The 23,520-nt window shown below is 31.4% G+C and overlaps 1 protein-coding gene across 1 annotated transcript in view; it reads right to left on the bottom strand.

Moving 5' to 3' along the window:
* LOC115885699 overlaps positions 1-23,520 on the bottom strand; it is a 66,612-nt gene that overhangs the window by 4,688 nt on the left and 38,404 nt on the right. The window contains exon 2 of the mRNA XM_030904683.1: positions 11,779-11,937. Within this exon, the coding sequence (XP_030760543.1) occupies positions 11,779-11,937 (159 nt within the window). The remainder of the gene's footprint in view (positions 1-11,778; positions 11,938-23,520) is intronic.

Genomic DNA, 23,520 nt, shown 5'->3' with positions numbered 1-23,520 from the left:
AGGTTTTCGTTAAAGAGACAACGTTGTCCTGTTAAAAACACTTGTTCTTACTTAAATAGAAAAAAAAACCTTTGATCGTTGGAGGATTCCTATTCCAAGTTACGCATGGAGTCTTCCAGGTTTTTGAATTCCGCTTTAAGTTGGTTTCTACTTTCCGCAGAACGGTTCTTTTGTGTTCTTCAGAGTGTTCGCTCCTTTTCTAGCTAGATCGTTCGCTTTTTTGCCTTCTATCCCTTAGTAAGCTGGTACCCGGAGTAGAGGGACTTTATTTTCGTTGCCTAATTTGTTCAGCTTCTCTAAGCATTCTTGGACAAACTTCAAATTGATGGTTACTGAGTTGATCGCTTTTATTGCTGCGTGCCTATCGGATAAGACGACTATTTCCTGTTTCCGATAGTTCCAATCTAAGATAAGTTGTACGCATCTTTTGATAGCGTAGATTGCTGTCTGAAGGGTCTGGGGTAGGTGCCCATTGGTTAGGAGTATTTAGATTTCAGCCTAAATACTCGTATCCCTTGGTTGTGGAAGCATCAGTAGGTATACCACGTTCTGATATGGTATTTTACCTGCTGAGAAAACGTTTCTCTCTTCCAATCCTTTTTATTGCTAAATAGTAGAGAGATTTCATTAGTCAATAAGAAGAAGAGATACTTACAACAATGAAGAAACTGAATAACCGAAAGGAACAGACAATATTACAAACCAAACTCCCGAAGAACTCCTAAGTAAAATACCTAAGATTGTTTTAACATGATTCTCAAAACGTCAGAAATCCCGCACGAATGGCACAAAATCATTTATGGAATGGCACAAATTCCTATATTTAAAAAAGAACCAAAAAACTATCCCAGAAAACTACAGAGGCATCTCTCCTCAATATAACCATGAAACTCTTCACTAACGTTTTAAAAGGAAAACTCGAGAAACAAGTTACGAATATTTTAATACACCAGCTTATATAGGGTCCGGCAATAGTGCGTCGGACATCTGTAGCTCCTAGAATAAAAAACTTGAGAATTTTGTTTAAGTGCAAACCTAAAGTATGTACTAGGATGTATTTCAGGAAAATATTTTAACTTCTATAGGGTAGCTCAAAAAAGTGTGAGTAAACCTGGATGATTTTTTTTTAAATGGAACACCCTGTATATTATTGCATTTTTGGATTCCTTTTAGATCGCTTTACATAACTCTTAAGATATGAATAAATATATTTCGATAGTTTCAGAGTTATTAAAAAATAAATCAAAAATATATATTTTTCAGCCCTTCTTAAAAAAAATTATTAAAAATACAAGAAGTGTTCTGAAATCAAAACTATATTAGGTATTCACTTTAGATGGTCTGTTCTTACTTTGCTATAAATATGGTAATCGTAAATCATACAGGATGTTCAATATTCTACGCCAAACTTTCTAAAATATAAAATATTTTTTCTTTGTTTTATTAAACGGAACACCCTGTATATTATTTTTTTATTAGATGGAGAATTAAAAAATAAACATTTTTTGTATTTAGAGTATTTCAAAATTTTTAACGGTTTTGCAGATATACGCAGTATTATTTTATATGGCACCTTCAATGGTAAAACACGAGAGAAAAATCATTGGGTGGCTTTGATAAAAATTTACATGGAAAATGCCATATGAAATATAAAACTCTAAATATCTGCGAAACCGTTAAAAAATTTCAAATACTTTAAATACAAAAAATTTTCATTTTTTAATTCTCCGTTTATTGAAAAAAATAATATACAGGGTGTTCCATTTAAAAAAAAAACAAAGAAAAATTATTTTATATTTTAGAAAGTTTAGCGTAGAATTTTGAACATCCTGTATTATTAATATATTCATATTAATAATATAGCAAAGTAAGTACAGACCATCTAAAGTAAATACCTAATATAGTTTTGATTTCAGAACAGTTCTTGTATTTTTAATATTTTTTTTTAAGAAGAGCTGAAAAATATATATTTTTGACTTATTTTTTAATATCTCTGAAACTATCGAAATATATTTATTAATATCTTAGGGTTATGTAAAGTGATCTGAAAGAAATCCAACAATGCAATAATATACAGGGTGTTCCATTTAAAGAAATCATCCTCATCCACTCACACTTTTTTGAGCCACCCTGTAGAAGTTAAAATATTTTCCTGAAATTCCATCCTGGTATATACTTTAGGTTAGCACAAACAAAATTTCAAAGTTTTTTATTCTAGGAGCTACAGATGCCCGACGCACTATTGCCGGACCCTGTATATGTTTTATCGAGTTGACTAAAGCATACGATAAAGTATCATCTGATCTGACAATATAAACAAATTGAAAAATGTAAAATTACCTTTTAAAATTGCGAGAATGACAAGAAAGTTAAATATCGATAACATAACTCAAGTAAAAGCAGAAAATAACCAAATTATACATACGGACACGAGGAGGCATTAGACAAGTAGCGAGCATTAGCCCCTTCCTATTCAAACTTTTAATGGACATCATCATAGAAAACCTCAATGAATAAAAGTTATCGAATGGACCACAACAGAGTGTGCTACGCTGATGATGTGCCATCATCGCGGAAACTGAGGACGATATGCAGAGACAGCTTCATAAATTCTACCAAGTAAACCGAGAATTAAATATGATATAAAGACCCAGTAAGATGCAAACTGATAGTAGAAAAATTATTGAGCAAGTATCGCACTTTAGATACCTCAAACAAGTTAAAGAAGAAGAAGACTTTTTAAATTATCTCCACTCTACTAATTTGATTGCATATTAAAATTAAAAATCTATTTCATATATATGATTTTATATGGTACAAATAAAACTTAAATGATCAGTGTTCCTTTTTTACTTCTTATATTCCACATTATAGGCGGAGCGGTAACACCAACTTAGAGAAACTATAATTCGTCGGAAATTAGAACAATACATAAAGTAAATTCGAAATAAATGGACCATTCTGTCTACTTATCTTGTTTATTCCTTAAATTATCTTCCCCCTTTAACTATATATAATTATTTTAATTACCTAATATATATGTCTAACGATATATAATTTGTTACTCGCTACACGTTTTTCATATGTGCGTCATCTAACTTTTTGGCTCTTTTATGATTCCATTTCTCGCCTGTCCTACATATTTCTGATCGTAATTTTTATTCGTTAAGTTAAAACCTGCCTATACCGGATTACAACAAAATCGTTTTTTTACGCGTATTAAACTATTTGTTACCCAAGAAAGAACTATTTTTTACGCGTAAAAATATTTCTTACGTTTAAAAAAACTATTTGTAACATGTAAAAATACTATTTGTTACACAAAAAAACTATTTTTTACGCGTAACAATTTTTTTTTGATTTAATACTTTTTCAACATTTCAAACTACACTTTTTCAAGCATGTCCTTCAAATCCTTCATTCATCTTACTAAATAGTTGATGTTCTGTACAAAAATATTTTTAGATAATACCCTAAAATGGAAAAAATGCATACTATTTAATTTATTTTTATTGTATTATTAAATATTACGTCCGTCTATGACGAGGTCTCATTTTATGCTGGAAGTACACACTCGCCGGGACGACCCGAGGCGCGACAAAAAATTAGCGATATACATGCGGCTATTACAGCGCTTTCAGATTGAGCGGACCGTCATACGCCCGGATGTTTTTTCAAGATAGCTCATCCGGACGGAGCATAGGCAACCCATGTGAAATTGTTCATATAAGCTCATAGTACTTGCTTGAAGTCGCGGACGGTCCGTCGCTGACTCTCCGTTCCATCTGAAAGCGCTGTGAGAACCAAGTTAGAACCGTCCTTTTTTGTCGCACCTCGGGTCGCCTCGGCGAGTGTGTACTTCCAGCATAACAGCGTTTTCAGATGGAGCGGAGCGTCCGAGACGGACCGTCCGCGACTTCGAGCAAGTACCATGAGTTTATATGAATGATTTCACATGGGTCGCGTATGCTCCGTCATGAGCTATATTGAAAAAACATCAGCGCGTATGACGGTCCGCTCCATAGATTTAGGAAGAACAGATATCACATTATGCATTTTAACCCGATCAAACATTCGGAGGTTGACTACGTACTGTAAAAAGCAACTGAGATAGAGAAGGCGACATTGCCACATATCAAATTTGCGCCTATCTACTTAGTCTGATTTGCAGAAAAGGTGACTTTAAAACCTTCACCGGATATCAATAAATCTCAATTTCTTAATTAAAGAATAGTTTATTTTTAAAGAAGCATGCGTAATAATATGTTATTAAACAGAGGATATATGCGTTACTATTAAAGGACATGTTTACTGTTTAATGTGCTGAAACGTCTAGAACTATTGGCAACGTCGCTGCTAGTCTTCCAGAATGAAATGAGCCGTCCGTCCCACCACCCCTCGCGACGGCCCATGGTCCGTTATAGCGTACTACGTTTACCTTACGGTGTGTTTGAAGTCGGAATCAAGTCCGAAGTGAACTTTTCAGTGTTTTTCAGTAGTTCTTGTTTTTGCTTAATGTACTTTTGAATCTGCGAATTTTCAATATGGTACGACAGTGTCAAATGTGTGGACAAATAAGCTCAAATTTCCCGAATTTGTCTATTCACAGGTAGGTATTGTTTCCGCCGCGCCGTAATCGTACATAGGCGTCCCACAAGGGAGCCTCTCACAATTAAAATAATTTCTAATTATATTTGTTGAATTTTGATCTATTAAAACAAGAACGTAGTAGCCGGTAATTGAATTATAATTCGTCTCAATTACTACCTAACTGTTGTAGATCATAACAAATTTGAATATAAACGGTACATTTGAAACTTTATTATAAGCCAGACATTTTTTTCTTAAAATTGCATCCTATTTTGGTCATTAATACGATATTCTAAAGGAATTTTGCTCAATAAATAAACAAAGATGTTTACCCGACCTTTTTTACATTTTATTGCTTTATTATATTTGCCCCTTCGGCCTTGTTTAGACAATGTTTTACCACCGTACAAATACATCTTCCTAGAGTTATTTGTACGGTGTGTTTAACTTTTTTTAGAATGGGACGAACTGTAGATAATTCTTAGGCTACTAGTTTTATACATACCTATATAGAGAGTGACCCAGGCCTCCAAAAAAGCTTTTTACCTATTACGTTTTTGGTTTGTGATTTTTATTTCAATTTTTTACATAAGATGGGGACTATTGTAACGCACATTTTCAAAATATTTTTGTCAACATACAGGGTGATTCAAACCGCAATACATATGCTTAATACAGTTCATGAAGATTAGGACATTTAACTAAAATTTGATTATCTGATGAAGCTACCTTTAAAAGTAATGGATTTGTAAATAAACGTAATAGGTATTCATTATTATGCGACAGAAATTCCATACTGTAGCACACAGATTTTATACTTTTAATGATAAATGCCTTCTATTGCGAGACTAAAAGGCAATTGCCTCGTATCAGAGCCATCATAATACAAGAAGAAGACCGAAAGTCATATCTTGTCTTATATTTAAAAAAAACACAATTTTCTCATTAAATATTGATTTAGATTGATGTCGAAGTTATTAATAATACAAGATTAAACAACTATTACACAGTACTTCACAGGAAGCTATCGATTGCGAACTAACTAAATCGTTACTAATTAGGTACTAATTTTGAAAAGTTTTTTTTAAGATAAAAAAAAGGTAAAACTAAAACCTAAACTATCATTTGAGATTAAACGGGAAGTTCTAAATAATGTTGCCTATTCTAAAGAAAAAATATATTTATAAGTTAAGTTTTATAACATTCCTAATTAAATTTGGGCGAAAAGAATATTTCTGTTTGCTGTAGGTAATTTTCTCAGGGAAAATACGTAAATAAAAATGATTTTTTAATCCAAAAAAAGTCAAAAGGACAAGCTATTCCAAAAAAAGACTGTCCTTTTCAAAAAAGGACAAGTGGCAAACCTAGGTATTTCTGGAATGGAAATTTAATGGCAAATCTACAACTTTGGTTTGAAAATATGTTCCGGCCTACCTATGTTTACAAAAATGTCTAAAATGTGCCTAAATGCCTCCATATTCTGAAAAAAAATTGAAAGAAAAGTCACCAACCACAAACCTAATATAGAACAGTTTCGGAAGCCTGAGTCACCCTGTAAATATTCAAAAGTAACTGAAAGTTTATATAGAAGTAACTGAAAGTTTAAATTGAAAATCGACGTTGGAGTGATTTTCGAAAACTACTAACGTTTCAACATAAGTATATGTGGGATATTAATTGTATTATTATATTAGACCTTATAACAAAACTCATCTGACGAAAAGTGTTAATGTAGTTATTAATATGGAGTAAAAATTTTACTAATTACTTTACTTTTACTTTACTAATTAAATTCGTTCCAAAAAACGATACGCCACTGGCCATTAGAACAATCCAAATGCGCCTAGTTGCCGGGGTCGGAAATTTTAGACTTCTCTGTCTCTTCTGTCCTTGTTTGACACATTGGAATGTTTGATACACTACCAACGAGTATTTATGAATGAGATGTTCGGTCTATCTTTATAATGTCTTTGGTCCGCTCCATCTGCAAGCGCTGTAAGAAATCTGAATTCGTTTTCATTTCCGTCTTTTGCGAGACACAGACACACGCTACACGCTTTTGGTCAGGACACTTTTGGTTATAGCCACTCCTAAACAGGGTGAGTCTTAAATAAGTGCATATACAGGGTGGTCCGAATTGTATTCCGGAAACTTCGGCAACATATTCTGCAGATAAAAATAAGTAAAAAAGTTCGTATAAATGTATGTCCTAAAATGCTTAGTTTCGGAGATACAGGGTGTAGAAGTTTCATTTTTATTTCGATTTTTTCCAAATAATTTCTGAAGTTATGGCGCCCTCTAGTAGAGGGCGCCACCTACATATGTTTTAACTGGTTTGAAGAATAATAACTTTTCGTCCGTACCTGTATAAAACTACTGAATAAAAAAATATACATTTACAATGTTTTTTACGTGAAAAAGGTCTCTTGGTAAAAACCGTTACGAGTAATGGTTTTCGAGATATTTGGAATAGAAATTATCAATACCTGTCATCATTGACATAAATTAAAGATGTTGACTAAATAGTTATTAAACTCAAATCGTAAATTTGAAATGTTTTTGTTCCAAATGTCCAACAGAAACTGTTATATCATCATTTTTTGCAAAAAAAATTATGATTAATTTAAAAAAATTAAAATTTCCCAAATTTATTATTTCAGCGAAATAACTATCTACTTAACGTGTTTATTTTTCGTCAATAGAGAACAACGGCATACGGTCGAGTCGGCCGCTCCTGGCACGTATACGTAGACGTAAAGAATCTTTTACGTGTATAAAAAATAGAAAATATAAGAAATGCGCATGCGTATGTAAACGTTTACGTGTTTGTAGGCCGATTCGACCGTATGCCGTTGTTCTCTAATAATGATATGTATTTACTATTTCCATTCTAAATATCTTAAGAACGGTTGCTCGTAGCGATTTTTACAAAGAGATATTTTATACGTAAAAAATCACAGAGATGTATATTTTTTCGCTCGGTAGTTTTATACAGGTACGGACAAGAAGTTATTACGCTTCAAAACAGTTAAAACACACGTAGGTTGCGCCCTCTACTAGTAGGAGTCATATTGACATCAAAATCAAATTTCTCATGTCAAAAAACTCCCAGATATCAATTTTCATCCAAATATTGACGTTATTTCAGTTTCTATATACAGGGTGGCCCGAACTGTATTCCGGAAACTTCGGCAGCATATTCTGCAGATAAAAATAAGTAAAAAGTTCGTGTAAATGTATGTCCTAAAATGCTCAGTTTCGGAGATACAGGGTGTAGAAGTTTCATTTTTATTTCCATTTTTTCTAAATAATTTCTGAAGCAACGTCAATATTTGGATGAAAATTGGTGTCTGGGAGTTTTGTGACACGATAAATTTGATTTTGATGTCAAAATGACTCTTATTTGTAGGGAGCTACATGCGTTTTGACTGTTTTGAAAAGTAATAACTTTTCGTCCGTACCTGTATAAAACTACTAACTAAAAAAATATACATTTCCATGACTTTTTACGTAAAAAATGTCTCTTGGTAAAAATCGCTACGAACAACCGTTTTCAAAATATTTAGAATGGAAATAGTCAATACATGTCATTATTGACAAAAAATAAGCACACGTTGACTATCCTCAACGTATTTGACTGAAATAATAAATTTTTATTTTTTCTGCAAAAAAATAATTTTTAAGTTATCTATGGATGGGTTTAAATATAAATCCGTCATACGTCGTGTCTTGTTGTTTTTAACCAGTTTTATTGGTTTATTTAAAAAATGACAGATCGTATTTCAATTTTATTGGTTTGACGGAACGATGAACGATAAACGGACGCGGATGCGTATGAACTCGCCTTTAGATTTTTGTCATTTTTGACGCTTGTCAAAGTCTTGCCAAATTATAGGTTATAATTTTATGTCAACTTTTGTTAAATACCCTGCGTTTTGGAAGATGATGCATTTTGATTCGTATTATTACGTGTGTTTTGTGCCTTTTGAAGTCAAGTGGAGGAAAAATCGAGTGAAGATTAACTGTAGACCCAGAGCACAGTTTATGGTTAATACTCGCTGCCCAGGCAGAAAGTCTTATACACCAATGAAGTTGCCATCGTTAAAGTTTGTATACCATCTCGTCGTAGATAAGTGCCATCTCGTATATGGTAGAAGGATCAAACTAAACACATACTAAAAACTGGAGTAGCTGTAAAATATCGACATCACACGATAGGTAAATAATGGATTTTAGTACTGCAGAAAAATAATGTCAAAAGGTACTGGTTTAAAAAAATAAGTTTTTCTGCAAAAAAATGATGATTAAACAGTTTCTCTTGAACTTTTGGCACAAAAAGATTTGAAATTTATGATTTCAGTCTAATAACTATTTAGTCAATATGTTAACGTAGTCAACAGAGTCAACATGATAATTTCGATTCCAAATATCTCGAGAACCATTACTTATAGAGATTTTTACCAAGAGACTTTTTTATGTAAAAAAAGTTGTGAATGTATATTTTTTTACTCAGTAGTTTTATACAAGTATGGACGTAACTTTATTACTCTTTAAACCAGTTAACACATATGTAGGTGGCGCCCTCTACAAGTAGGAGTCATGTTGACATGAAAATCAAATTTCTCATGTTAAAAAACACCCAGACACCAATTTTCATCCAAATATTGACGTTACTTCATAAATTATTTGGAAAACATCGAAATAAAAATGAAACTTCTACACCCTGTATCTCCGAAACTAAGCATTTAAGGACATAATTTATACGACCTTTTTTACTTATTTTCCTCTGCAGAATATGCTACCGAAGTTTCCGGAATACAGTTCGGACCACCCTGTATATTTTCAGGATTAGTAGATCTCGATAAAAGAAACATATTTTCGCTTTACCCGTTTTCAAATAAATCCAAAATAACCGAGTTATTTTACTTTGAAAATTTAAAAAAGAAAGTATTTTTTGCTAAAATTTTGAGAACCACTGGATCTTTTCTGGATTTTCTTTCTTGTAAATTTAATCTACTACCTATGCTCCTATTAGAACAACAAATTATGTTTTTTAACTAAATACTAAAAAAAAATTCATATTTTCCATTTTTTTTTTCGCGAAAAAACCTCATAATCCTGTTTCCCGGGTCAAAATACACTAGCTCTGAAAATATATGCCTTTATTTAAGACACTCTGTTATTTTATTTTAGTCGCAAAGCCGCAAAAAACGCAAGGCCTCTTTATGCTTCTGTATACTATTTTTATTTTGAATTAGTAAGACTCACAATTTAAATATCATATCGTTTTTAAAACATTACATTATATTTTTATAACGCCTCTAAAAAATGCCAAATGGTCCAAGCCAAGTATCAACGAGTTTTAAGAGATATTTCAACGATATTTTACCAGACACATGACATTTAGATTGATTCATTTGCATAGAAAGGGAGAATACATACATATGGATGACATAAATCCAATGAAAAAAGCGTGTAATATAACGCACGACTGTTAAAAAATATATGTACATATATTTTGTAGGAGCAAAGCGTAACAATAATTATTATAATATTTTATTAATAGTTTTTTCCTAATTATTATCACACGTAATCAAATGTTTAGTGTATATAGTAATCGCAAAACAATTACCGATGCACGTGATCAACTTTGAGCGACAAGCGCTGGCGACAACGCTGCCAGATTGTTGTTGTTGATTTATGAGACGAATCTTGAGAAACAATATATTTATTATATCATTTTTTATTATATTTATTATTAAAGATTTTTTCATTTTATTCTATGTAACTTTAATGGCTCATTACTTTTAACAGCTTGTGAAACGGCACTCACGGTAGAAATATTTAAATTTAAGGCAACATCTATTCGCTACAAATTGAAATAAGTAGAAATAACTTTCAATGTGGTATAATGTGCTTTTGAATCAAACTTACGTGTCTGACGGCAGTCAAAGCTAATAAAGGACCTTTATTGTCAAGTTCTCGGTCAAAATAGTTTATCAGGAAAGCTACGAGCTCTTTGCTTCGACTGTTTAAATGCTTCGGCATATTTTCAACACACAGTTTCAAGAAATTCAATACAAAAACTCGAAAATTTAGTTCTCAAAAGAACTGTTTGTGCGTAAGGTACAATTTTTAAAAGAAGACTATGGAAATCGGCGAAAAACGAGAATTACTCACAAAGATTCAGCAACAGCACTATATTATACAAAACAATGACTGACATTATGATAATTGTCAAATAATAAACGACAACGTTGCTGATCGCCGCGCCGCGCCGCCGCGATGTGACCAACATGGCGATAATAAAAATCGCTTTAAACTAATTTTTGCAGCTTTAATCTAACTAAAATATCTGTTAAAATCATTTACACTATAAACTAAAATGAAGAGCTGCTCGGTATTGTTGCGGACCCGTGTGGACTCGACCTAACCTAACTATATGTTCCGCCCTCAGATGACCTTAACATCGCATTAAAGAATAGACACCGTAATGATTCATTCGGACGTTCGAGAAAAATCGAGTTCCACTGGAATGGAGTAGTACATACGAGAACATTCGAAACCTTCTCTATGCACCTAATGATTTATGGACTATTCGAGAAGCTCTTTAGCTGTGGGTATAAAAGCCGGCGGCTGGGGCCTGAAGGACAGACATAAATAGACGAGTACAGTTGACGCGCTAAAATTAAAAATAAATTCTTTCTAGATACATAGTTATAAATCGTTTGTAAATAGTTCTTTAAGTCTTTTATCGTTATTGTTTTTGTTAATTAGTGTTAAATAAATTGTGTTTAAATAAATTGTGACTTTCTATCCACACGGAACCGACGAAAAACGTAACAGTATCATAAATTATAAATTATACAACAAATTTAAACATTTTTGCCAAAATTTCACTTAGTCAGGTTTATAGACTTTAGTGTCATTTCGATATGTTTGATGACGTGCAGCGGAAATCGTTTTGCGATTAGTTTAGACTATTCTCGCATGATCAAAAAATCTATAATCAAGCGGGTTTAGATTGTAATAGTTAATAATGTTAGTTACTTTTAAATAAAATTGTATACGTCAACTTTTTGGTAAATACTGTAAAAATAAACAGAAAAAAAAATAGGTAAGAAAATAACAAAATATGAACTAAATTTTGAGTAAAATATCTATCTTTGAATAGATAAAAATACTTACAGATCGAATATCGTCAGAGTTATAAATTTTTCCTTTGAGAGATCCAAATTTTTCTAACAGTTTGCTGTTCCTTTCCCGTTCTTCCTTCTCTAATGCGTCCTTCAAAGCAACCATTAGTGTGTTTACTAATAATGCAGTGCGTTTTTTTGGAACAATCATCTAAAAAATTAATACAAGGTTAGTAAACTACATAACGAATAGTTCTCATGCACCTTTGGTATTATTCCAAAGAACAAATAATATTCGTAATGTTAACATCTTTTTACTAGGAAAAACTTATTACTGCCCCACAGACACTCAGTTTTTTTCTGATTTGTGCAGGCATATCGGTACATGTGTGGTTAACTTCCGACTCGGTCTATTACGTGATGGGAGCCTTACCGTTTATTGAAAGAATTGGGGCCTTACCAAAATTTAGCTGGCATTCACCTTCCAGTGTTTGCAACTCTGTGTATATGCGACAGGCAAATAGTACAGGGTGTCCCATTTTGGTTGAAATCATAGGGTATCTCCGTTTATAGTTAAGATAGAAGGGTGCGGTTTGCACAAACCTGTCCCACTTTTTTATGAAACGGAAGATGCCGTAAACAAAATTTTCTTAGCTTTCTTTGTTCCAGAGCTACAGGGTTTTTTTTAAATTTTGCAATTTGGGACACCCCCTGTATCTCTGTTATTGTTTTAAAGGTATGAAAACTGTCTATTGTAGACCTTTTTACGTAGAATACAGTGGTGTAACCTGTTATCCTACGAAAAGAATATTTTTGAAGATATGAACTAAAGTTCTGTTTTCTTAAATAGAACACCCTGTATGTTTATAAATTATATGATTTGGCTTGCCATAAGTTTCTCAAAAATATATATCACTCTATATTTATTTTTACTATTTACTGCAATATTTAAAAAAAATATTAAAAGATCATATTTATTAGTAAGCCATGATTAATAATAAAAGAGACTAAAGAATTATTAAAAGTATACTGCTATCTGTCTCTTGTTTTATTTTGGGAGTCACTAAATGCTTTATGTATTATTAGGGAAACTTACCTCTCTACCGCTATTTGTAAATCTTGGAAACTATCGTACCAGAACTTTTAGATATTCCTTTATCTAATTTACATGAAATACCGGGTGCGTTTTAAACGTGGCTCACCCCTATAACTTTTTATTTTTACAGATAAAACAACGAGATTTGGTATGTTATGTGACAAAACTTTCAAAATTTGTCCGTTAACATGGTAGTGTGGCCTTTATATAATTATAATTAAAATAATTTACTGAGCGGTAGGCAGAACTTGGATAATGAGAACACCGACTTTTCAGAGCGTAAATATAGATTATCGTTTACATATAAAAAAACAAAATATATCCAGCTAAAAATAGAAATTAAGGTATCGCACTTTTATGGTAAGAGTTCTTTCTAAATTCACTTAATATACAATTCTACTACCACTTACCTTATTACGTCAACATCCGTCAGCATTTCATCAACAACAAGAACCTGTCGAAGACTTCATTGATCTCCTTGTAGATCTTCCACTTCGGTCTTGGATTCATTCTTTACATTAAACCACTCGACCGGTTATCACAGTGTTCTTTTAGATAGTTTAATATTTTAGTGAAAAGGTGAGAGAAAAAAAATAAAATTCCGATTTTTCACAACACCTAACTATATTTAATATAAAAAAATAAATAAATGAAAATACAGAAAAAGATTTAACAAGACATTTATAATTAATGAAATAAAAAAAAAAGGAACGAAATTTAATCAAAAATAACTAATAAATGATATTAAAATTCAGAAATGATAAAGTTAAAAATATACAAAATATTCTTCTTATTAGTCTAATCTAAATTATCTAAAATTAGCATACAATTCAAATCTCTCTTAGAATTTTCATTGCCAGAAAATTAATATGTCAAAAAAATATTAACTGAACAATTGGATTTAAATTAGAATTTAATAAAAAGAACAATTGCAAAATAATCATTTGTGTGATGACATCTAACTTTTACTAAAGCCTTTAGAACAAACAGAAAGTCTTAAATCGTTAATAAAAAATATTAAAGAAAATCTAAAACAACAAATTAAAAATCTTTATACATGAAATGTTTAAAATTTCCTGACTTGAGAATTGAATATTTAAGAAAATCTTTAAATAGAAAACTTACTAAAATTATTAAAAAGAAATCACTGGATAATATAAGATCTACACGGAGTAAATTCGACCGTCTAATTTAAAAGTCAGTACCGAACTGATCCAAGAATCTATTTTCCTAAACCTCGAAATATTTAAAATGGGCGGGTAAAAAGAATAGGGAACCACCAAAAGCCGAGCCATTCTCAAATCCTCTTCGGGTTCGCTTTTCAGGAACCGTCTGATTGGTCTGAAAAAACCTCAACTACCCTGTCGTTCCCGGTCTAGTTCGCCCTACTTGTCACAGATGTCGTTACTATGACCATTTCTACATTATTTCCAAATTATTACTAATATCCGTGTAAATATTATAATTACCGTAAACACAATTACACATGATTAAATCTAACCCTAACTAACGTATATTTTAAGGTCTGTCCTTAAAAACCAAACAAATCAAATCACATTTATAATTTGATTTCATTAGATTCCGCTGTTTTATCTTATAAGTTTATTTATTTCACATACTTTTGGATATTTTGGATAAAAAAGGAGGACAGTCCTTAACTTTCAGAATATCATTACGTGAACTTTACTTCAATATTTAAATTAACAATTATACTTGTTTTTATCCAAAATCTGTTTGTATTGGCCCTTGGGAGGTCTATCGTGAGAAGAGTGTCGTCTTAGGAGTTTTATTGCTTTCTAGGGGTTTTGCTTATATAATCTCGAAGTTAAAATTTAGGGTTTTACAGCCTTAATGACTGATGCTAGTCGTTTCTAGCTGTTTCAAAGCAAGTATTATATTAATTTATGGACGTGGGATTTTACACCCAACAGAAAAATATTTAGTTTTTCTTAGAGAAACGGGTCCTTCATTCTAAACAGTTTTTACGAACTTCTGAAAAAAACCAATTTAAAGGCGGAAACACATGATACACTTTTAACAAGCTAGGTTTGTTGTCTGCTCTAAAATATTCCATTACAGTTAGTATATGACATAAATCTTGATTGATTGACATATTCAATTGTTTTCGGTCACTTCCGGTTTCACCGGAAATGACTAGAACTTTGGATTTTTAAATGGCATCCTCGGTATTTTTTTACTTTAGTGACACTCTGGATAGAATGACATATCATATGTCAACTTTTGACATTTTCGCATATGGTTTATTTGACATTGTAACCTGCGGTTCATAACGAAAATTTGACTCGAAATCGTGTGTGGTATCAAATTATTCGTAAAAAAATGCTTTTTCTAAATATGCTAATGAGCCACCCTCGTTCCATTTGAAAAAATTGAGATATGATTAAAAATACGATTTGGTTGCGATCTTTTAACCGGCCAGGACAAGACACTTAAAACATTAGACGATCAAATCTATTTTTCCATGGCCATGGCACTCTAGATTGAAATTTCAAACCAAACCAAACCAAAAACAACTGAATACGTCAATCAATCCTAATTTATCTCATATACTAACATACCAAATCTCGTTTTTTTATCTGAAAAAATAAAAAAGTTATAGGGGTGAGCCACTTTTGAGACGCACCCGATATATTTTCAGCAAGATGGGGCTCCCCCTCAAAGCTGCGAAAATATTAAAATTTTGTTAAATTATTATTTCTCAAATCAATGAATTGGAACCAATGGACCCATATGATGGCGTCCGTGATTCCCGGATTTGTCCGTTCCCGATTTTGGGAATTTTTGAAATATGAAATATATCGTGGCAATTACAACAATATCGAACACCTGGTAAATACTTTAATAATGCAAGCTTTTAGATATTTGTAAACCAGTCCCGTTATAAAAAAAATATATTCAAAACAGTTCAAAAGTAAAATATATCAATCCCAAATAAAATTTTGAAATGTGTTGTATGACTATTTTAGTAAATACCATTTTGATTTTTTGTTATTTATCACTGCGTACTAATATAAGAAAATGATATATTTTAAATATTGCAGTAAATAGTGAAAATAAATATAGAGTGATATATATTTTTGAGAAGCTCATAGCAAGACGGATCATACGATTTATAAATATACAGGGCGTTCCATTTGAAAACATAACTTTAGTTCAGATTTTCAAAAAAAAATTTTGTTGTAGAAAAACTACTAACTATTCTACGTAAAAAGTTCTACAAGAATCAGTGTTCACCTTCTCGATATCATCAACAATAACGGAGATACGGTGTCCCGTTTCTTCTGGCATCTTTCGTTTGACAAAAAGTGAGACAGGTTTGTGCATCCTCCTATCTTTACTAACAACGGAAATACCGTATGATTTCAACCAAAATGGGACACCCCGTACAGGGCAACCTGTGCTAAAGAACCACTTTTGCCAACTGAGCGGTTTTCCCGATAGATCTAGCGGTTTATTTTTCAGTTTAGCGGGAATAAATATTATTTAGCGACCAGCGGGTTTTTTAGCGGTTTATACATTTTTGAATAAAATATAAGTAAAAATGACACAAAAATTATTATTAATAAGAATATAATTAATATAAGAATATATGATTATTACGCGATTATTGAGGCAAATTTTGAAAAAAAATCGTTTTTTAGAATTGAAAAAAACGATTTTTTTTTCAAAATTTGCCTCAATAATCGCGTAATAATCATATATTCTTATATTACCTAGGCCTTCAATGTCACGTTAAATTCATCTCATCGGGTCATGAAAGCTCTAATAAAAGGTTCAAAAATAGGCGAAAACCAATGACTAAAGACTTAGGACTAATAACACCCGAGACCAAATTGTTACTATACCACCAAACAGTGCCGTGTCACATATTTTTCTTAGCTACTTGAAGAGATATTTATATTTTTGATAAATGTTTTGACTATGCCTATGGTGTATGGTGTGGTATCATGCTAATTAATTACGAAAAAAACGTATTAAAATGTTAACAAAAAGTACTAGTATCAACGTATAGCACATATCAAGTACATATAATATCAGAAAAATAATTATCGAATTCAATAAGAAAACTAAGAAAACGCTAAAAAGGTGGCGTGGGCTGTTTTTTACATATGAAACGAAATTTCTTGCTCTTTATTATCGCTGCGGCTTTTACACTTGAAAGATGAACACCTAATCAACATTGTAATAAAGTTTATACAAAGTTCACGACACACAAACTATTAAAAATAACTAAAATTGTCGCTGATGACTCATTCGTTACAACCAAAAAATGGCGTCTAAGATCGAAAATTCTACTGCAGCCCGTATATGGGCGTTAGATGTCCTTGCATTCTTTAGTCGTTGGCGAAAAAGCACAATTTCAGGTTCAATATCGCCCCTAGCGGACTTTAGCGGTTTTTTATATACGAATCTAGTAAGTGAGTGTCTATGGTAGTTCTTATAGTCTAAGAGCTAGCAAGGTTTTCGAGAAAGTGTTTTAAGGAAGCTGGTTCTTTGATATATATCTTTTACTATGCTCTCTGGAACAACATGCGGCCCATCTGGCTGCAGATGCCCGTTGCGTTCACTACTGCGCATCGGAAGAAGATCCTATATTTTTTTTTATTCTACTATTGAATATAAACGTAACCACCGTAATAACAAGGCCTGACAGCTTATTCGTGACGTCATCAACTGGAGGCCTAAACTTTGATTGCATTTGATAAACTTTATACGTATATAATGGATATAAACTTTAATTGCACGGAATTTTTAATAAATAATAATTAAACATAAAATTTAAAAAACATCAGATTGATATCCCATCTCGCATTATCCATCGTCATTGTATTTATTTATGCTGTAAGTGTGTCTAAGTTTCTTTTATTTCCTTTTCCAAGTCTATCATTATTTTTTAACAACAGTAGTTTTTCAGACATGTATTTCTAATAGAATTTATGACAATTTTTACAATAACTTAGCATTATAAATAGTACATTGCGGAAATTTTAATAATGGTTTTATTACTTTTAATGTAATCCAAAGATATTTTTGATGAAAATATTTTTTTATTGTGAATTTTCAGAAACTCCTCATGGCAAAACTTTGTTAAAAATTATAGTATATTAGTAATTTCATCTTTTGGAAACCTAAAACTGCCTTTAGTAAGGTTTTTTATAAGTGAATTTTGTTCAATATCAGTGTTGTCTAAAAACGTTAAATTATTTTTAGGGACATTAATGACTGAATCTTAAGTTTCTTTTCGCCTTCATATAAATGTCGAACACAAATACTGTACTGCCTCCCAGCTAACTGACTATATTTTCCAAACCTACTTTCAAGAGGATCAGTTTGCAAGTTCTCTAGTAAAACATACCTCATATTTTACTCATTAAAACAATATTTTATTACTTCAAGCTTAACCTGTTACTCAACTCAAGTTAATAACTTTAATATTGAACACAGATAAAAGTTAGAAATTTTTTATTATTTTCATCGCATTTAAAGAATTTAGAAAATAACAAGCATGACTAATAATTTGATCAGTATTACTATTTACTATTAGCTTTGTAAAACTAGTGAATCAAGTAATAAACTATCAATTTCGTTTATAATAAATCTTTCAAATAGTGTTTTTAGTTCATTTACCTGGACTGTAGTATTTTGGCCATAAAAATAGATTTCTAATTTCAGATCTAAGTATCCTATGTATTTAATAATTAAAAAAAGCCGGATTTTTCATCTGTATACGTGATAAACCAAAGTATACTTTCCTTATCAAAATGGTGATCACACATCCTGCTGTATTTTGTCACCACAAATTCATCACGATCAATAGCTTGGAGCCATTATTTCTGAATATTCCTATCATTAGGAAAGCGAAAAACGTGGTTTTTGAGGTTAGGCCGTAATTTACAGCACGGCACGGAACAATATAAGGCATTATACCTTTTAAATTGTATAATTGCACACACTTATAATCACTTTATAGTTTAAACACCTCTTTTTACAGATTTATAACTTTTTTCACCATTCTATTATCGATTATAATTACTACTTACCACGTCCGCACACCTACCGATAAATCGATGACTGTCAACTGCGGCGTGCGGCAATACCACTCCGCTCTCCGCTACACGCTACGACAGGCGCCGCCGCACGGCGCCGTCGCCCCGGAGTAGCGGGCGTAAAATATCGATAAAATACGTAATATATACTGTAAAAAATATCTATTTTTTTATTGTTTTTTTTTCATATTATACACTATTGTGAACTTAAAATATTCCTTTATTAAATTTGATTGATAAAGAGTAAGAGATAAACATTTATTGACTGGTATGACTTTTTCCGTCTTCATTAAAACTATTTTTATATACTATAATATTTTTAAAAACTCGGAAAAAGACATTTTAAAACTTCGAAATATATCTGGTGAGTGTAAAAAGATCCACAATTTGAACTTTTATCAGGTAATTATCAACGCTGCTAAATAGAGTTGAGCCTCCAGTTGGTGACGTCACGAAATTTTTACGTCACAGCTTGTTATTACGGTGGTTACGATATAAATCGAACAAGTCTCAATAGCGCAGCGCGTAGAGTTTCCGACTATGAACCTTTTTTATTTTATTTTCGTTTATATTCTGATAGTAAAGTATTAAATATTTGTTTTTTTTAATCACCAGAATTATTTAATACTTTACTACCAGAATATAAATGAAAATAAAATAAGAAAGTGTTTGCCCTGTACCGGACTCGAACTCTGACTCCTCGCTTGAAAGGCGGAACCTCTAGGCGCTGAGCTATGGAGACTTGGTCGGTTTATATTCAATTATTTTCAATACTAGAATTTAAAGGGCTAATAAAAATATAGGATCTTCTTTCAATGCGCAGTAGGGAACGCAACGTTTACCGGCAGCCAGACGGGCCGCATGCTGTTCCAGAGAGCATAGTAAACGATAAAGAGCCAGGTTTCTTAAAATACTTGTTTTCCCGACGTTGCTAGCTCTCGTATTACAAGGTTTAAATTAATAACTGCTAAACATTTTAGGTGCTGATGCCGAGATTTTAGAAGATATGGCAAGTTTTCGTCGAGATTTTGTCGATTTGACGTTTCGTTACAAAACTATACGCTTCTAAAGAACCAATTTTACAATATTATCGATCTTTTTTTTTAAATGGTTCACACTAAAAAGTTGTTATTTAATGTGTGTAATGTCAAATATCAAGTCGCGTGTTTACTTAGAATTATTATTAATTTGCTCTTCATATAAAGTGTGTTCCAACAGCTACTCCACTTGCAATATTTTACTATAATTCTTCTATCCCTCTATTAATGTTGAAATAAAAAATTTCTGGTGTAAAACAGTCAATTTAGAAACTTTCTTCTCTCTACACATTTCTTTTTTAACTTTTCTCTGTTACAAAGTGTGCCTACTTAGCAAGAAAAAAATATAATTCATTATTAGTATTCCCATTGGAACTGTTCATTAAATTCGTAAAAAAAGGGTATAATTCTAAACATTTTACAAATTAGTACACAGTGGGATGAACAATGTTGATGAGGGTACTGTCCAGAAACAGAACTGTCCGCGGTTAACTTCACTTCTTTTAATGTAGGATTTTAATTTAGAAATTATTTTTTTTTACTTTCTGTAGAACGATATCAAATCGTTTCAATTAGAATTAATGAATGTATAATAATTATACAACTGTATTAAAACAATCAATGTTCTCAGTTAATATTTCTAATTATAATTCTACAAATACAGGGTGGCGCACCTCATTCACCTTGGTTGATTATACGAAAAGGAAAGATGTAGAAACAAAATATTTTATGGGTATATGTGAGAAGGCAATGTGCATAATTTAAAATTATTTTCAAATGTACAGGGTGTGTCAGAACTAAGATCCATACCAAAGGTATATTTTTTCTTATGGAACACACGGTATTTTATTTCATTTTTGTATTCTTGAACCCAAAAAAGGCATTTATTATAAGGGTTAAATATGTTTAGAATTTTGGGTTTTTGAAATATTTAACGATATTTAAATATGCATGCTATAATAAAAAAAAATTGTCAACACCCTGTACATTGCTTTTGTTTTACTTTTCTTATCTTTCAAGCTATATTAGGCTTTCTTACACCTATCTAGCTCAGATTTTAATAAAAAGCGATTTTTAAATAAAATGGCAATCAAGATGGCTTGTGTCGCCATGGCAATTTTCTATGACAATTAGTAACTATTTTCAAAATCGACATTAGTTTATGGACATCATTATTTAGATTTATAATAGTTTATTAAAATTGACCACAATAGTTTGATAAGTAAGTATTCTTTATTTTATCAAGAAAAATAAAGCAGTATCTACTGGCAGAACGAATGGATGTGTTACTAGAGATTTTATTTTGTGAGGAAAATTGCTTCTTGGCCTCAAGGGCTTATGTTTAAAGATATACGAATCTTCCTGATAAGCGTTCCTTTGAAAAAGTACTTGTCCTCTTTCGCAGAGCTGGTAGTGTGGTTTATAAAAAACTTATTAGGCAGTAACCTGTCATTGGAAGTGAAGGAAATGAATTTGCCATAATTGGCAAATCGATTGGCTGGTCTCTTTTATAGAAAATCCATATATCTAGAAGTCATCCTAAAATAAATCAAAGAAATACTTCTTCGTTTTTCTTGATAGAATAATAAATACATATTTAATAAATATTATTTATGAAACTATTGCAGCTAAATTTAATAAAAGTAAACTGCTATAAATTTAAATAAAGTCCATTAACTAATCTCGGTTTTGAAAATAGCTGCTAACTGTCATTAGAAACTTGCCATGACGACACCAGCCCTCTTGGTTGTCATCTTATTGAAAAATTGTCTTTATTCAAAATCTGAGCTAGATAGGTACAGGAAACCCTAATATAGTTTGAAAGAGCATTTCAATCTTCTTCGATTATTTAAATACCGTATGATCGAGAAAAAACGGCGTCAGCGATGGCTATGGAATGAAGATCGCTGTCATTTTATATGTAAATTTATATAGGAAATGTCATCGATGTTCATTTCCCAGCCAACTGGACGCCGTTTTTTTTCGATCATACGGTATAAGTATATATAGAATTTAAATAAATGCCGTCCAGCGGGGGCATCCTGTAATTAAAACATCAAATACCCTACCGAGAAAAACAAAAAAAAAGCAACCGAAACAAGAAACCAAAACACGCTTACAGCTTGCTAAATTGCTAAAACTATAGCTAGACATTAACATAACTTAAGGTCCACCGACCGCCAAATCATTACTGTTTTGAGTCCCACCATTCTGACGAACTCATTTCAGGTCATAAAACAGTGTTCGTTGCTTTCTTATTTTGCATCCAAATGTCAAAAATATTTATTATGGTATGTAATAAAATGTAATATTATTTTGACAGTACCTAATCGCGGAATTTACATTGGGAAAGACAGTAACACATAGTATATGGTAAAATAAGAGCGGTATATCTGTTTTCTAAAAATATATACAGGGTCCGGCAATAGTGCGTCGGGCATCTGTAACTCCTAGAATAAAAAAATTGTGAAATTTGTTTAAGTGAAAACCTAAAGTATGTACCAGGATGTATTTCAGGAAAATATTTTAACTTCTATAGGGTGGCTCAAAAAAGTGTAAGTGGATCTGGATGATTTTTTTTAAATGGAACACCCTGTATATTATTGCATTTTTGGCTTCCTTTTAGATCACTTTACATAATATTAAGATATGAGTAAATATTTTTCGAAAGTTTCAGAGATATTAATCAATAAATCAAAAATATATATTTTTCAACCCTTAAAAATAATTATTAAAAATACAAGAATTGTTCTGAAATCAAAATTATATTAGGTATTTACTTTAGATGGTCTGTTCTTACTTTGCTATAAATATGGTAATCGTAAATCATACATGATGTTCAATATTCTACGCCAAACTTTCTAAAATATAAAATACTTTTTCTTTGTTCTTTCAAATGGAACACCCTGTATATTATTTTTTTATTGGATGGAGAGTTAAAGAATAAACATTTTTTGAATTTAAAGTATTTCAAAATTTTTAATAGTTCTGCAGATACACGCAGTATTATTTCATATGGCGCTTTCAATGGTAAAATACCCGAGAAAAATCACTGGGTGGCTTTGATAAAAATTTACTGTGGATAATGCCATATGACATATAAAACCGCGAATATCTGCGAAACCGTTAAAATTTTTAAAATACTCTAAATACAAAGAATGTTCATTTTTAATTCCCCATCTACTGAAAGCATAATCTACAGGGTGTTCCATTTAAAAAAACGAAGAAAAATTATTTTATATTTTAGAAAGTTTGGCGTAGAAATTTTGAACATCCTGTATGATTTACGATTTCCATATTTATAGCAAAGTTAAGTACAGACTATCTACAGTAAATACCTAATATAGGTTTGATTTCAGGATAGTTCTTGTATTATTAATAATTTTTTTGAGAAAGGCTGAAAAATATATAATTTTACTAAATTAATTTACACTATCTAAAATAACTGACATGGTTTTACAAGAGATCTCACAACTTTTTATAGTGGAAGAACTACGTTTCGAGGCTTGGTATTTATTAAATTTTATGTTTTTGATGGCATAAATAGTTGTAATTTCGTTTTGAAAAATGTAAAATATTTGAAACTTCCATTC

Source organism: Sitophilus oryzae, unplaced genomic scaffold, assembly GCF_002938485.1.
Source record: "Sitophilus oryzae breed Bouriz unplaced genomic scaffold, Soryzae_2.0 scaffold_41_pilon_pilon, whole genome shotgun sequence".
Lineage (NCBI taxonomy): Eukaryota > Metazoa > Arthropoda > Insecta > Coleoptera > Curculionidae > Sitophilus > Sitophilus oryzae.
The sequence above is the reverse complement of the archived record's forward strand: the minus strand, read 5'-3'. Positions and strand labels throughout refer to the sequence as shown.